A 15,235-nucleotide genomic window follows, 5' to 3' on the forward strand; every position below is an offset into this window, starting at 1 on the left:
GAGAGAACACGTAACACTACTGAAAACATGCCTCTTAACAGAGATATTTAAATAGGACACCAAGTCCAGAAAAATGGATTATAACTAGAAAGAATAATATTTTGTTGCAGGAGTTGAAGCAGTGCAAAGATTAACCTTAAGCATTTTCTCATGGATGGTTCTACTGCACATGCAGCCATTTCTTTTTTATGGTAAGAGACTGTGCTATGATCCAACTTATCAATATGATGATCTGTTCTATACCAACTAACAAAATCAACTTAAAGCTTCAGTGGTACAATAGGATCATCACAAGACAAACCAGGAGATGTGATGAAAAAAAATAGAAACTAGAGCAGCTGAAGTCATCCAAATACAGATGGGAGTCATGTGGTCATAAAGACAACATTAAGATAAAACTAAAACAAGCCATGATGATGATCCTTTAACGTGCAAATGTCTGACAAAAAGAACTACCTCCTGTAACTTGGAGGAGGATTAAATGAAGAAAAAACAATGCTGTCCACGCATTTGATCTCTTTAGATAAAGATGACATCAAATTGCCAAGTGAACCAGTAACATCCTCCAAAAAACCCAGACCGTCAAGCTCCGGGACTTCAGATTTCATGGCATCTGAATAACAGTAAAACCAACACCAAAGCAAATTAATTTTTAAAAAAAATCAAGTGGCCAATGGTAACAATATTTACTATTTCTGAATGGAAATAATCATTTATAACAATTAAAAACACAAGATGCATATTTTGGATGGCAAGCAGAAGAGGAAACCTTTTTTCCTCGATGATTAAGAATTAATGAAGAAACTTAGGCCATGTTTGGAAACCATGGATTCCGTGCTAAATAATGGAAAAGGAAAAGGGTTTACCTTTGATGTGACAAGTGGATTTAACCAAGCAACTACACCTTTCCATAATTTGGCTTGTTGGCACAATTATAACTAGGTGACTATTGTGAAAGTGAGAGGACTATGAGATTGCCACTCGCTATCCAAACAAGAACTCAAAATTGGAATCCATGTTTGAATAGTTATCATGGAAATCATCATTGGATAATTATAGTTTTTTCCTTAGATTCCATGTATCCATAACATGCCCTTAAAACATATCTACATGTGTGTGATGTGCAAAGAGTCTAGATAGACGAAGAATGGCTAGAAATTTTGGCATCATTAGCAATGCAGGAATCAACCCCAAGAATAACAAACCTGTAGGCTTTTGTTGTGTTGTCTCATGTTGCAATGCAAGTGATGTTGATAAAGAGGCATGAAGAGTTGAGAAAGAAAGCAATTCTCTGGCACGGCGGACCTGAGACCTTACAGATCTATCATCATAAAATGCTGCACACACGTATACCTATCAGGGCCACAAATTTTTGACAAATCTTGCTAGTTCAATCAAGGCAAAAGAATACTGTGTATGGGGGCTGAACATACTGGCAACCATCTCCAAAGAACAACCACCAGCAGTAATATCTGCAACTTCAGAAATTTCGTTGTAATCTTCCAGATGATGAACTGAGCCATCCTTTGTGTGCAGTATCAAATCATAACACGTAAAGAAACAGGTCTCCGGAGCATCAAGAAGGAACTGTCTCAAATCCATAACAGAATCTCCTGGATTTAACTGCATACCCAAAGCCAAAATCAATATATTTCAGTAACAGTAGGTACTTCGATGAACATACAAAAAGATGCTGGTTCAGTTGTGCAACAAAGACAGGCTCTAGTAAGGAGGGGAATATTGATTAGGGTCGAAGGGCCTGAAAAGAACATGGTAGAAAGACCTAAAAAGAATCAGATTGAGGTGGCGAGAAGGGATACAAAGGCTTATTGTTTGTTGAGAATGGGGACTTGGAAATGAATGGAAAAATGGGATTCATGAAGCCAACCCCAAATAGCTAAGGGCGATGATGATGATGATAGCAAAAGGATGTTGTGGTGAGCCCACAACCTATTGAATCTAACACATTTTTGCATATAACACTCTGATGTTATATGGAAGTTAATATGATTGGATAACATACCATTCACGGCTCTGAGATTTTTACCAAGTGTACAACTGGTTATTTTTCTTTGGTTCACTAAAATATGCTTCTAAACCAAATGAGGTCGGTACTCCAATTAGTCCTTGTACAATTAGCTTATCCTACAAGGGTTGCATACATGCTGGCCCACTGCAGTGTGTGTATGGCATCCAACCTTTCCAGCAGGGTTGCCCCACCGTGTGTTGGACGCCCCAAAAATAAGCCAATCCAACCATCATCTAGACCAATGTTTTAAGTATCAAGGACATCGGACGACATATCCCACAATACACCTTGTATCCCACTAGTGCAATACGAAACACACAAGTAGTGGGATATATTCCACATGTTCAATCTAGTGAGCATTTTCGATTTTCGATCCTTTTTTTCTATAAATCATGTTAAATCAGTGTTGTTACGAATCCATGGTTTTTCATGTTTTGCATGAAAAAATCATGAATTATGAACTTCAATTTCGAGATTTGGAGGACATGGGCCGAATTGTAAAAATTTGAAAAAAAAATCGAAATTTCTCAATTTCTCACAAATTGGTTGCAATTTTTGTGTCCAAACATAAAATCAAACATGTATGTAACCTAGTCTAGCTATTCTTCTTTTGCTTTTGAATGTATTCCTTGCGTTTCCACACGTCTTCTTACATTGACAAATTATATGATTAAACTTTGAATATACTAGCATCAATTCAGTTAGACAACGCATAGATTAGGACCCCATACAAAGAAAACCTATTATGTGCACTTGTTTTTTGTAATGTTTTGATTTAGAAGTGTGTATTGATGTCTTTTGTAACAATCACTGAAAAATTTGACCAAATTCTCAATGTTTCCCCATGTTTCCAACAACAGCAATGCATTATGCGATACCGATATATCCCATGTGATAACCGATACGTATTTGTATCCCAAGGGTGTGATGCGTAACGCGATACCAATATTTCGAACACTAATCTAGACCACCACGTGAATTTGGAGGTTTTTACATAGTTGGCAATTGTTTTCTATGGTGTGGCCCACCTAGTGATTGGATAGGCCTAATTTTTAGGAATCCCACTATCATGGTGGGGCTCACTAAATGCACAGGTTGGACAGCATACATACAACACAGTGTGCACCACAAGGGAATAGTGAATAAGAAGGTGCCTTTTTATGTAAATACATAGGTGAATAAGTAGGTGATTTACTTTTATACGCACATGAATAACTTTTAACAATCAGGTTAATCACTTGTAGGATTAGCTTATTCTATAAGGAACTGTAGAGGATCTGGCCTCAAATCAAATATGACAAAAAAGGGATGAAGTAGCATGGATGCACCTACCTGAATAAAACCACGCTAAAACAATGGACGCTCATCTGGACTCCTAATATCCAGGGCATTAATAACCTTTGCATCAAACACTTAGAAGAGAGTACTGGTCCAATCGGTCCCGTGGCAGTAACATGGATCCCAAACTCCATACCTCCTTGAAGGGCAAATTTGATAGGATAGCTAAAGGGCCAGCCATGCTTTATGGAACAGAATATCGGGCAATTAAGAAACAGCATGCTCATAGAATAAGCATAGTTGAAATGAGGATGTTGAGACGGATGAGCGGCAAGACAAGGAAGGATATTAGAAATGAATGCATTTGAGGGGACTTAGGAGTAGCACCAATAGGTAATAAGATGAGGAAAAGATGATTTGCCCATGTGCAACGAAGACAAAGAACTGCACTAGTCAGGAGGAGTTGGTTCAAGTTGAAGGCTTTAAAGGGCAAGGGGAGGCCCAAAGGGACATGGGTGTTGAAGGCCTATAGCTTAGCTGAGGATATGATCTATGATAGAGTAGAATGGTGAAACATGATTCATGTAGCTGATACCAAAATGGGATTAGGCTTAGCTGATGGTGGTGCTGGTGATGATTTATGGGCATTTTTTACCGCAACTACTTTTCCCATCCTGGCACCATATCTTACTAAAATCAACCCAGTCGACCAGTCTTGTGGGTCCAAAGTTATGGGGCTATCCAGTTGGTACAGTGGCCTATTTTACTTACAAACTGTTTTTGAGGAACCAAAAAAAATCAAAGAAACCGTTGACCAGTCTTGTGGGTCCAAAGTCCAATCGGGCCACTAAAAATGACATCTGAGTGATCTTGTGGGATTACAAGTCAATAAGATGGCTTTTCATTCAATCAGTAGCATATGGAATCGAATCTTGGGTCCTTTTGTGGAGACCAGATTGTCCTATATCGCAAAAGTTTTACAATCAGCTAACCCAGTCGGATACCAACCTTCCTCTTTTACCCCGCCTTTTGGTCATGGTAGAGGCTGACAATGACAACACTCACATGCCAGAACAGTCCAACCTTGCACTAAACTCGCAGCCCAACAAACACATGCACACCCCAACAAGCAAGCAAGTAAACGAGGGTCATGGAGGGGCAGTTGCCAGACACGTCACCGGGAACAAGGAACTCACATATGGAGTTCCCTCATGTCAGATAATAAACGCAATCACCCAAGTTGGCTTTTAGTCACATAAAGATACCGACCAAAGGTGGAATGGAAATGCCCAAGTAGTTTGCTGCAAGGGATAGTAGGGAGCCCACTGGTACACATTTACTCTTTTATATCATCAACCAAAAGAAAATGCACATTAGGGCCACTCCATGACAAATGCACTACAGTTTTGACACGTGCCCCGCCTCACTTTCTCATTAAAGCCAGCTAATGATGTAGATAAGATCTCTAAGAGAGGACCCAATACATAAAAAACCCAAACATTCCAAGCAATGATTTTCAGTAGAAACAAAAAATTTATCCACTTTCCCCAAGTCCTGATCTATTTTGTTGCCCTGGCAGTCTATCTAGCACACAGTTTTAAACCTTTATACAGTGTCAAACCACTAGGCAAGCACAGGAGACCTACCTTCCAAGTGTTTGGCCAGCATAAGTTCCTGATCCTATTGCAGAGCCTAACCCTACTCATAGCTTGAGTACTCCTCGGTGTTAGTCCACCATTATAGATGCATGCACATGTCTAATCACATGTATGTGTTTAGCAAAGCCTGGAGTTAGAATTTCCAGTTTTCAACTTAAACCAAGTGTGAGAAAATGTCAACTAAACAGACAAAAAAATACATGGCTTCACAATCATTATGAGTCAGTTTAGGCCCTGTCTGCTTAAGATAAGATGCGTGCTAGCAATGGATAAATTTCCACAATATATAACAATTCTACTCATGTTTAGCTCATACTGCCAATTATTTGTTTCAAAGAGATAAATGCCATACCATCATTGATCAAGTCAACTCACCTGTAACTCTAGCTTTTCACCAGATTGTGTTTTGACAGAAACAGGATAGAGATGAAGATCACCTGTTCCCAGAAAACCACAAAAAAATATATATATCAAAAATTATATTTTGATTTACCCATGCCCATAACTTCAACATTTCTAGCCTTCTAGGAGAAAACATAACATTAGACATGACTCCCTCTCATCATCATAGCCTTATCCCAGATATTTGGGTCCAGCAGGCACAGGAGGGAAAGCTAAATTATTCGGGCCCAATCGCAGTTAAGGATTTTCATGATATAGGAGTGCCTGCCCTGATGCAAGGACCCACGTGCCGAAGCGAAGGAAATCGTGGACCACATGCTCCTCCATGTGGTGTCATTACTTTGACCTTTTTGGAATCAGATGAACTCTTAACGGGAGCCTAATGAATTGGTTAATAAATGCCACCTGGTCCATTACAGGTTAGGGGTTATGTGCTCTGGAGTATGATGTCGTATACCATTGTGCAAGGACTACGGAAAGAAAAGAATAGAAGGAATTTTGCAGAAGAAAGCTGCTTTTGTGGACATAATCAAAAGGAAGATATACTTAGTTGGGTTCTTGTTAGATCCGAGTTCTGGGTGACTTCGGACTAAGATTTTCTGCAGAACAGGAATGTTGGCATAGAAGGGAAAGGATAAAAAGAAGGCCAAAGCTAAGTGGAAACTGCCTCGTCCCATTTTTGTTGAAGCTTAATTTCAATGAGTCCTCTACGGGAGGCTTAGAACCAATGTTCTAATAAGGGGACAAACCTCAATCCATATCTGCACAGACAGTTCAATTCAAACCAGATTCAACCATGATACCCATATGCAATCTAAAATAAGCAAGAAATATAATACAACTGGTTTTGAAGGCAATAAGGTGCCTGTGGTGATTAAAATGTCTCTATCTTATGGATGAGGTTGTTAGTTAAACCTTGCTTATGGACCAGCCTGGTTGTATAGAACTAAAGTCAAACCCTGACAGATGTACTAGTTTCATCAAGCAGTTCGAAGAGTCCATTGCTCAAAGGAGATAGCTTTGATACACTAGCAGAGTGTGATGGATGATACTCAGGAACTCAGATATTGCACATGTGGCTATGAGTAACTCAAATTAAACCATCTACATAGCGGGTCCCACTTTAGAGGGTTTATAAAATACTAAATGTACTGAAATGATGCCTAAACTGGTTCAGTAGATGATATAAAACAGACAGTCGACATGAAAAATAAACAAAGTTCAAATTCAACAAACAATTTTTTCAAATGAGAAACTAGCATTATCCAATTAATATTTTGGGATTTTTTTTACAGATAATATTATGGGATTTCATACCTCTTTAATTTGGAATTTACATCCCGGCACCTTTTTTAATTGTTTTTTCATTAAGATACCTCATTCGAGTATTCTGCATTGCGGGACCTTCTAACGGTTGTTAAAGATAAGAAGATTCTCACAATTGATAATCTCAGGCGAAGAGGGATGGTCATCCCAAACATTTGTCTATGCTGCATGCAGGAAGCAGAATCGGTTGACCACCTTCTTCTTATCTGTCTGTTTATCCAATCTGTTTGGGCTGGAATTTTTTGCACTTTCAACGTTTTTTGGTGCCTGCCGGAGAAGATTGACGCTTTGCTCCCAGCGTGGCACGGTGTGTATTTAGGCAAGTCCAAAACTAAGCTTTGGAGGATGGCGCTCTTAGCGGTCTGGTGGTTCATGTGGGAAGAGCGAAACAATCATTGTTTTCGGGACAGGGCTAACTCCGCTGACTTCATTTTGTCTAAGGCCAAAAGTGCCGTTATTGAATGGGCTGCTAATGTCGCTTCTTTTACAAACAGCGATTTCCTTTTTCTAGGCTTTTAGTTTCCGATCTGCCATCTCAGCAGATCGTCTTTGTTCCTGTATTCTGTTTTCTTTTAATAAATTCGTTATCTTTCAAAAAAGAAAGTAGTGGATGGTTTGACAAAAACACCCTTTCATGGGAAAAACTTAACTCACAAATTATTCCACTTGTCATGCGGCATGCATGCATCCAAACCTAAGTTGTTCAAATGGCGGAGCCCGCTGTACATGGATCAATTACTGCGACTGCCAGATTGGAAGCTAACAAATGGACAGTCCATGTTCAACAAACAAATATACTAAGAGGTTAAGAGAGTCCAATGACATACTATTTTATAGAAATCCCTAATATGTTTTAATCATCCAATTACTATTATATTCAAGGTGTCCCATATCGGTATCGGTTGGCGTAACGGTGCCCTCCGAAACCAATACAGATACGGGGGCATAACGGCGATACAGGCGCGTAACGGCGCAAATTATTTTTTTTTGGCCAAAAAAATATGAAAAAATATGGATTAAATCTGGAATATTTTAAGCATTCCAAATATGCATTCATTTATAAATTGGAACATGTTTATGGTGGTGTAACGGTCCACTCTTTGGTGAGAAGTTGTATCGGACTGTCTGATGAATTTATGAACTAGATAACCTGAATTTGACTACAAAATTCATATATTTAATTTTCTAAATATCTAATTTATATACTTAACAATTTGATATCATTTCTCCCAATAGTTCTTTTAAACAATGAAATTAAATTCAAGTAGATCACGTTGCCAATTTGGGACTGACTTGGAGGACCAATCCATGCCCCAAATCAGCCTCAAATTCATGCAATTTATTGGCATTATCCCACTTGTGAATTGGTGGACATTTATTGGATAGTGAATCATGAAAAAAAAAATCAAAAGGCCCTAATTTAAAAAATAAGCGTCCACAAATTAACAATTAAAACTATTCAAACAATTTGATTTTGGCATTCTGAGTTAGCAATTACAGTCCATAATTTAATTGGTAAATTTTAAGTTAATACATGTATCGTGTACAATTTTTTAAGGGCCCGAATTAGGTAGGACTCAGATTGTGAAGTGTAGCACACGAGTGTCAAAGTTTTTTGGACCCCACTCGTAATGAATGTGTTATATCCACACCGTCCATCCATTTTGCCAAATAATTTTAGGGCATAAGCCCAAAAATGAGGCAGATCCAAAGCTCAGGTGGACCGCACCATAAGAAACAATAATAATTAAACGACTATCATTAAAAATTTATCGAGGCTACAAAAGTTTAGATCAAGCTGACATGTGTGTTTTCCCTTCATCCACGTTAGTGTGACCCTATTAACAGGTTAGATGGAAAATAAACATTACAGTGGACCCTAAGAAATTTTTAATGGTGAGCATTCTATAACCACTGTTTCCTATGCTGTGGTCCACCTGAGATTTGGATCTTACTAATTTTTTGAATCATAACCTAAAATGATGTGGCAAAATGGATTGACGGCATGGATAAAATACATACAGCATGGTGGGGCCCATGTGGCACATGTACATTTTATTGAATTGTGCAGCATGCTGCGTAACGCGTACCAATCCATTCATTTGATGCAAGCAAGTCCTGTGGGTCTGATAATGAGGTATGTGTTATATCTAAACCGTCCATTCATTTGACGAGCTCGTCTCAAGGCTTGACACGAAAAATAATACAGATCTAATTATCAAGTGGACCACACTGCAAAAGGTAGTGGGGGATTGAACGTCTACCATTGAAACCCTTTTTGGGATCACAGATCTTTTGGATCAATATGAAATTTGTTTTTCCTCTTCATTCAGGTCTTTTTGACCTTTTGAACAAATTGGATGGAAAATAAACGTTATGGTGGGCCTACGAATTTTTTAACGGTGAAAATCATCATCTCGCTGCTATTTTTGGTGTAGTCCAGATGATCTTTGGATAAGATTCATTTTTTGGCTAATGCTCTAAAATGATATTTAAAAATAGATGAATGGTGTAGATATAATAAATACATCACTGTGGAGCCCATGTAACTTTGATCTCCTTTGAACCGTTCATACAACTCGGAGCTCGAGGACTGCCAGCGCTCGTCTTAGCATGACACGTACCTCCAACTGGTGCATGGTACACCTCCGAAAGAAAAAAAAAAAAAAAAAAAAAAAAAAAGAAGGGAGAGAGGGAAACCGAAAAGAAAAAAGAGGGAAAGAAGAGAAAAAAAAAAAAAAAGAGTGAGAGAGAGAGGAAGAAGAAGCAGCAGGCCACCACGGCTGCAGCCGCAGCCGCAGCCGCAGCCTCAGCTTCCCGAGAAGAAGAAGAAAAGAAAGAAAAAAAAAAGGAAGTATTTGTTTTTTTTTTTCTATTTTTTAAAGGCTGTAACAGCCGTTACGGGTCAGTAACGGCCGTTACGCCCATAACGGGCCCGTAACGGTCGTTACGTGTACAAAAACGGGACTCGGCTAATACGGCCCCGTATCGCGTAACATGTACCACCGTTACCGTTACGTATCGGCCATTACGGCCGATACGTAACCGTTTTGGGACACCCTGATTATATTAGGTTTGTAACCTATCTACACTGGGTTCCATGATTTGGACAATATAATTTTAGTTACATATATGTCATGTCCACAAATGCAATTACCTTCATATCATCCATCACGCTCTACCAAAGTATTGAAGAACTCCTCTTTCCAAAAGAGGTTTCTCATTAACCTGAAACGCTACTTTAGCAAATCCCAGTCCAACCATCCAATGCAGTCCAGGTTCTAAAACATTGCTTAGGTGCATTGAAAAAGGGCATGTGGGATATTGTGATGGTGTTTTGTGGTCATTGTGGCACAGTGCGGCAGGATGAGGGCAACTTGATTGCTTTAAGAGAAGGGATGCAAATATTCTCATCCTCTTACAACAAAAAGCTAATTATGAAGGAAATGCTCGTCTGTCTTGACGTGGGTACTTGCTGATCCTGTGGAGTCACACTCCTTGTATCTTATAGATTTAAGTATTTAGTTCTTTCTTTGGGAGCCTTCTGCTGATTTTTTTTTCTTTTTTTCTTTTTTTCTTTTTTTGAAGTAAGCCTTCTGCTGATTTATTCCGAGGGATGTTGATAATGTGGCCAATAGACTTGCTTGTGAGGAATTGAAAAGTGGGTTTGATGTTCCTTCTTCATAGTAGGAGTTATCTCCTTTCAAGAAAAAAGCAAAAAATTATACATTTTATAATTTTGGAGAGTTAGCGGTGGATGGATATTCCTAAAACACCATTCAATGGGCCAATAGAGTCAAATTCTCCCTTGGCGAATGACTAACGAGATAGAAGTACATGAGACATGATAATGAATGTTTTTTCGGCTGCATTCATTGTCATTAGATATCATGTGCAACAGAGACCAAGAACTATGCCGGTTAGGAGCAAGTTGGTAAAAGTTGAAAGCTCTAGAAGGGCAAGAGGAAGGCCCAAAAGAACATGAGCGCATGTAGTAAGAAAAGAAATGATAACAAATGGTCTTAACTAAAGTCATGGCCCTTGATAGAATGGAATGGCAGAATAGCATTCACATAGCAGACCCCAATTAATTGGGATAAGGCTTAGAAGATGATAATGATTGATTTTCAATCAAATTCAAAGGTAGGATCACCCACCAAGGATTGAATTTATGGATCCCCATCATTGATCGGGCCCAGATTCTGGCTTCTGTGGTTCTGTTTCATTGTTTAGCATTTCCATGTCCTTTTCTTTCTCTTGATAGAAAATTAGTTGGTCGGGGAAAAAAGAAGAATTCACAGGAAAAAGAAAGGCCAGTCATTGGCAAGGCAATAAACCAATTGCTACAAGAAGAGTGCCTACAACAGCATATAATAGTCCACAGATTCCTCAATCACCCCTCTTGAATGGCAATGCACATTTTACTTAGTGATTTTGAATAAAAAAATTTGAGGCAGATCAAAAATAATAAGAAAAAGAAAAGGCAGAACCAATAAACATGACGTCCATATTTATGCATGACTGTATATGTAATAGAAATAATGCTATGACATGTGCGCTTCATGGACTTCTATGAAGTGCATTTCTGGTATACATGCAGCACTTGAATGCGGTGATCAGGATCGTTAACCTGGTGGGCCACCACATGATGGGCCACAGCCCGAAAGGCAAGGGCATCAGACTCTGGTAGCCGTCCTACCAGTGACCATGAATAGGAATGCGTAACTCAAGGAAGAGGAAACACCATGCGCTAAATCAAAATAAATAAATAAAAAACTCCCACCTATTAGCCCATACACATAGTGGCCCACCAGATTAACGTTCTAGATCACCCTACACATCAGTCAAACGTACAATAGGGACAGCACTTCACAGTAGTACTGGAATCAAATGATGGTAGCATTCTAGGATAGATAAATAAGTACACGGCAGGGAAGCAACGAAAGAATCAAATGGGGAAGACCAAGATTACCTTCGGCCTGCTTAGTTCGATTGCCTGAGGTCGCTGATGGCGCATCCGCTGCCTCCGGCTTGGTATCAGCTGACTCAGCTATTGCTGAGGGCTTATCCCCTGAATTAGGAATCTCTACTCCAACCGCATCAGCCTGAGATGATTCGACGGTGCTAGATTTATCTTTCAAGGCTGCCGACGAAGTGAGCGAGTTCGTGGCTGGTTCCGAAGAATTTGTGCCATTCGACCATTTTCCTCTATTTCTTCCTTTGTTGGATTTCCCTGCCATTTCTACCCCTACAAACATAGAAAGAAAACCTCTCAGAGCTCAAGAAATATCATCGAACAGAAGGGCTTCACTGTCATCTTTTATGCGGACGGAATACAGAAATGCAAATACATGTTTCCATCAGAACCGTTCACGAAATCAAGGGCAGGATTGATGACAGATACACCTGATTGTACATCATGGTATGAAGTAAGTAATTTCGATGAAAACCAGGTGCTCTAACAAAAAGCTCGAGAGAGCAGGAGCATGGAACTGAGTGGGGCGCAAGATAGCAGACATATGCATCAAGAAGCTAAGAGGCGCCAGGTGTGAGAGGATGGAAATTAGGTTACCTGGCTTAGCTCGAGGTAGTGAGGAAAAGGGAAGAAACGGTGGCGGCGCTTGGAAATGAAATGAGAGATGATGGGAAGAGAGAGAGCGGGCGTTAGCTAATTTAGAAAAGGAAAATCCATCTCAGCTCTCTCTCTTATAATTTCCCTTTCCCTAGTTTTTAGGGCTACATACCTTTTTCTGAGGAACGGAAATGCTGTGGCGATTCGCGCGAGGAGATGCCCCGCACGTGCTCACGATGTGCCGGATCTTGGCCAGTCATCCGTGGAGGGACCCGTGAAAATGCCATGGCCATAAAAATCAAGAAGTTCCACTCGTGTTCAAGGTGTGGGCTGGATGCTGGACCACCTTTTCTTCCCACTGTCTCTCACACGTGGGATTCGACCCAATGTGAAACATCTAGACGTCTTCTCCAGAGGGGTCCACTGGTTATTTACTTAAAACGACCAGGCTGATGTGATCAGTGAGTTATAGATGTAAATTTCACGTGGACCGCTTGTTATTTTCTTTAAATCTTCCACTTCTACTCCCGGTAATCAAATTAGACTATTTAATGAATGAATCTAGATAGTGAGGCCCTTCTGATGAGTGGCTTGGATCTCTCTCACTTATGTTGCATTGCTACATCTCGTCTTTGTTGCATTCCTTGCGTGGTGCTGCAAAGGTAAATTGATGAATTCGCAAGGGAGATGCTCCGGTGCTCTCAGTACATTATTAGTTATAGTACTCGACTTGAATGGGGCCATTTGTCAGTCCAATTAATCAATCTTAACCGTACCGTGAGTCAAAAGGCATCAATCTTAACCGTCCCTTGAAACAAAAGGCATTTTAGTGGGCTACAATGCAAAAATCACACTGAAAAAATGATCCAATGCATCCTAAATTGGCCTTTTTCTTGTAGCCGTTCTTTTTTTAAGTCATGGATGTGATGGCTAGAACTTCCAAGAAAAAGTGATCCTTTGCAATCATAAAGAATCTATGATCCGCCACAATAATGCATGGATGATATTGTTGATTTGACGTATTTTTGTGTAAATAATCTTGACCATAAATATTAAATTCTTCTGATCAAATGGTTACAATTGTCAGATCCATGAGATATTTGCATGGTATCACATGAAATTAGTGGTGAACCTAATGAACAGCACGGATGGATTGGACTGTAGAAGTGTTCCAATGCAGCTAAGGAGCACTATAACTTATGGATCCGAGCACCGCATATTAGATAAATAAATAAAGTTTGCTAAAGAGAAATAACTTATGTGTTACACGCCTTGAATCCTCAAAGATATTACACGTGATGACATCAGGCCATAAAAAGTATTTCATGCATATCTGGGGTTTTAGGGCTGTTATTTTGATACTCTGGCAGTGAATGATGTTTGATATGCTTGCACTTAGAAATATTGAAAATAAACTGCTAAAGTGCAGAGATTACTTAGTAACAATCACATAATTAAATTGGCTGTAACAGTCCTATCATCTGGCAGATGCTTGTCGGCTGAAATAGGACCAATCGGATATTTTTAATTTCAACCGTCCAATCAATGTACACGAATCCTAATAGCGATATAAATATGATTTTTAGGGTATGTTATACATCTAAACTGGAATTCAGTATTTTGGCCAGTACGGTTTGAATTACTTGCATGCTAGGTTTACAATTTCTCGGTGTATGCATATCACCTATCACACTATGAAGAAGCACCAAAGAACTCCTTCTTAGGGTTTTGCATTAGGGGGCAGGGTTTGATACGCGACGTGAAGCGATCAATGGTAGCTTCGCTGATGTTCTTTGATCCGACGGTTGGGTTTTTAGAAATGTACGGATGGACCGAATTTTGAGCCTCCCAGCCGGGCTCCAACGTGAAAGGCGTTTCTCTTCGTGGCACGTGTCTAAGATCTTGGCCACTCATGAGATGGGCCAATTGCATATCTGAACCTATTTCCTGGCAAGCCCACTCATCAGCCGAAAACGGACGGACAGGAAAACGCGACCACTATTCTGCACGCAATATATGCGGGTGGCCACGTGATAAGTCTATTGGCTTTATTATTGAGCCACGGCATGCATCATGGTGGCCATGTCTGATGGATAGCGATGTCAGGCACGTGAGCCAGACCCGATTAGCGGAAGAAAACCCAAGCATCAGACGTGGCTGACACTAGCGTGCGCACATTTGCATTCCTCGGTGTACTGCAGGACTGGTGAGATTTTTAGCCCAAGTGATCGGATGGGCTGGAGTGATAACTGCAATGAACCTACCAATAAGTAAAAAAAACTCTAGGACTGACCCAACACATCAAATCACACTGTAAAACCATTTAGATTATAATATTCCACTCCACGGACTACATCCATAAAAGCTTATTATCTCCGGTGGCCTTTTCTACTTCATGGCGGCTCTCTCTAGACTGACTATGTAGTTATTGCCTTTCCCATTTATAAGTACAAGGTTCTATTTTATTATTTATATTTTGTCTAATTATTTTCCATATTAGTCTCTTTTCTTTAATACAAAATATGTGTGAAATTAAAGTTGCTTGTCAGGAAACCCTCTGTGATGCATTGCCTCAAAATCTTCTTTATCATAGGGGGACTGTGTTTGTAAAATAAATGAAGGGTCAATGGAATTGAACCAACAACTATGGTCTCCTGCAGGTGTGACCATTGGATGACAAAATGCCAAAGTTGCTTGGATTGAATAGTGCATGAAGAGGCATTTTATAATGCTCATTTGTATAAATAAGGCCCCTGGTTCAGTGATAGAGGGAGATTAGGAACCTCACGGTAGATGGCCCATGCATCAATAATGACTTAAATGAAAATAAGAAAAAAAAAAATCATAGCGAGAAACTATAGCAATGGACAGCTATCCCACACAGAAAAGGCAAATATTTTATGGCTAGAAGATGAAATTTTCTTTTTTACTTTTTTTTTTTTGTTTTTTCTGGTGGGTGTGTCATAGGTG

The 15,235-nt window shown here is 39.6% G+C and overlaps 1 protein-coding gene across 5 annotated transcripts in view; it reads right to left on the reverse strand.

Annotated features, from left to right (window-relative positions):
* LOC131220350 (clustered mitochondria protein) overlaps positions 1-12,422 on the reverse strand; it is a 60,056-nt gene extending 47,634 nt beyond the window's left edge. For 3 of the 5 annotated variants that reach the window (XM_058215321.1, XM_058215315.1, XM_058215298.1), the window contains exons 1-6: positions 12,045-12,069; positions 11,666-11,941; positions 5,341-5,402; positions 1,434-1,623; positions 1,206-1,337; positions 457-613 (exon numbers count right to left, since the gene is read on the reverse strand). In XM_058215321.1, the coding sequence (XP_058071304.1) occupies positions 457-613; positions 1,206-1,337; positions 1,434-1,623; positions 5,341-5,402; positions 11,666-11,941; positions 12,045-12,054 (827 nt within the window). In that variant the 5' untranslated portion in view covers positions 12,055-12,069. Of the gene's footprint in view, positions 1-456; positions 614-1,205; positions 1,338-1,433; positions 1,624-5,340; positions 5,403-11,665; positions 11,942-12,044; positions 12,070-12,099; positions 12,119-12,265 lie in introns of those variants that run through there. The other 2 variants (XM_058215304.1, XM_058215310.1) reach the window with 2 other exon arrangements.
* Positions 12,423-15,235: the final 2,813 nt, after the last annotated feature.

The sequence above is a fragment of the Magnolia sinica genome, chromosome 1 (genome assembly GCF_029962835.1).
Source record: "Magnolia sinica isolate HGM2019 chromosome 1, MsV1, whole genome shotgun sequence".
Lineage (NCBI taxonomy): Eukaryota > Viridiplantae > Streptophyta > Magnoliopsida > Magnoliales > Magnoliaceae > Magnolia > Magnolia sinica.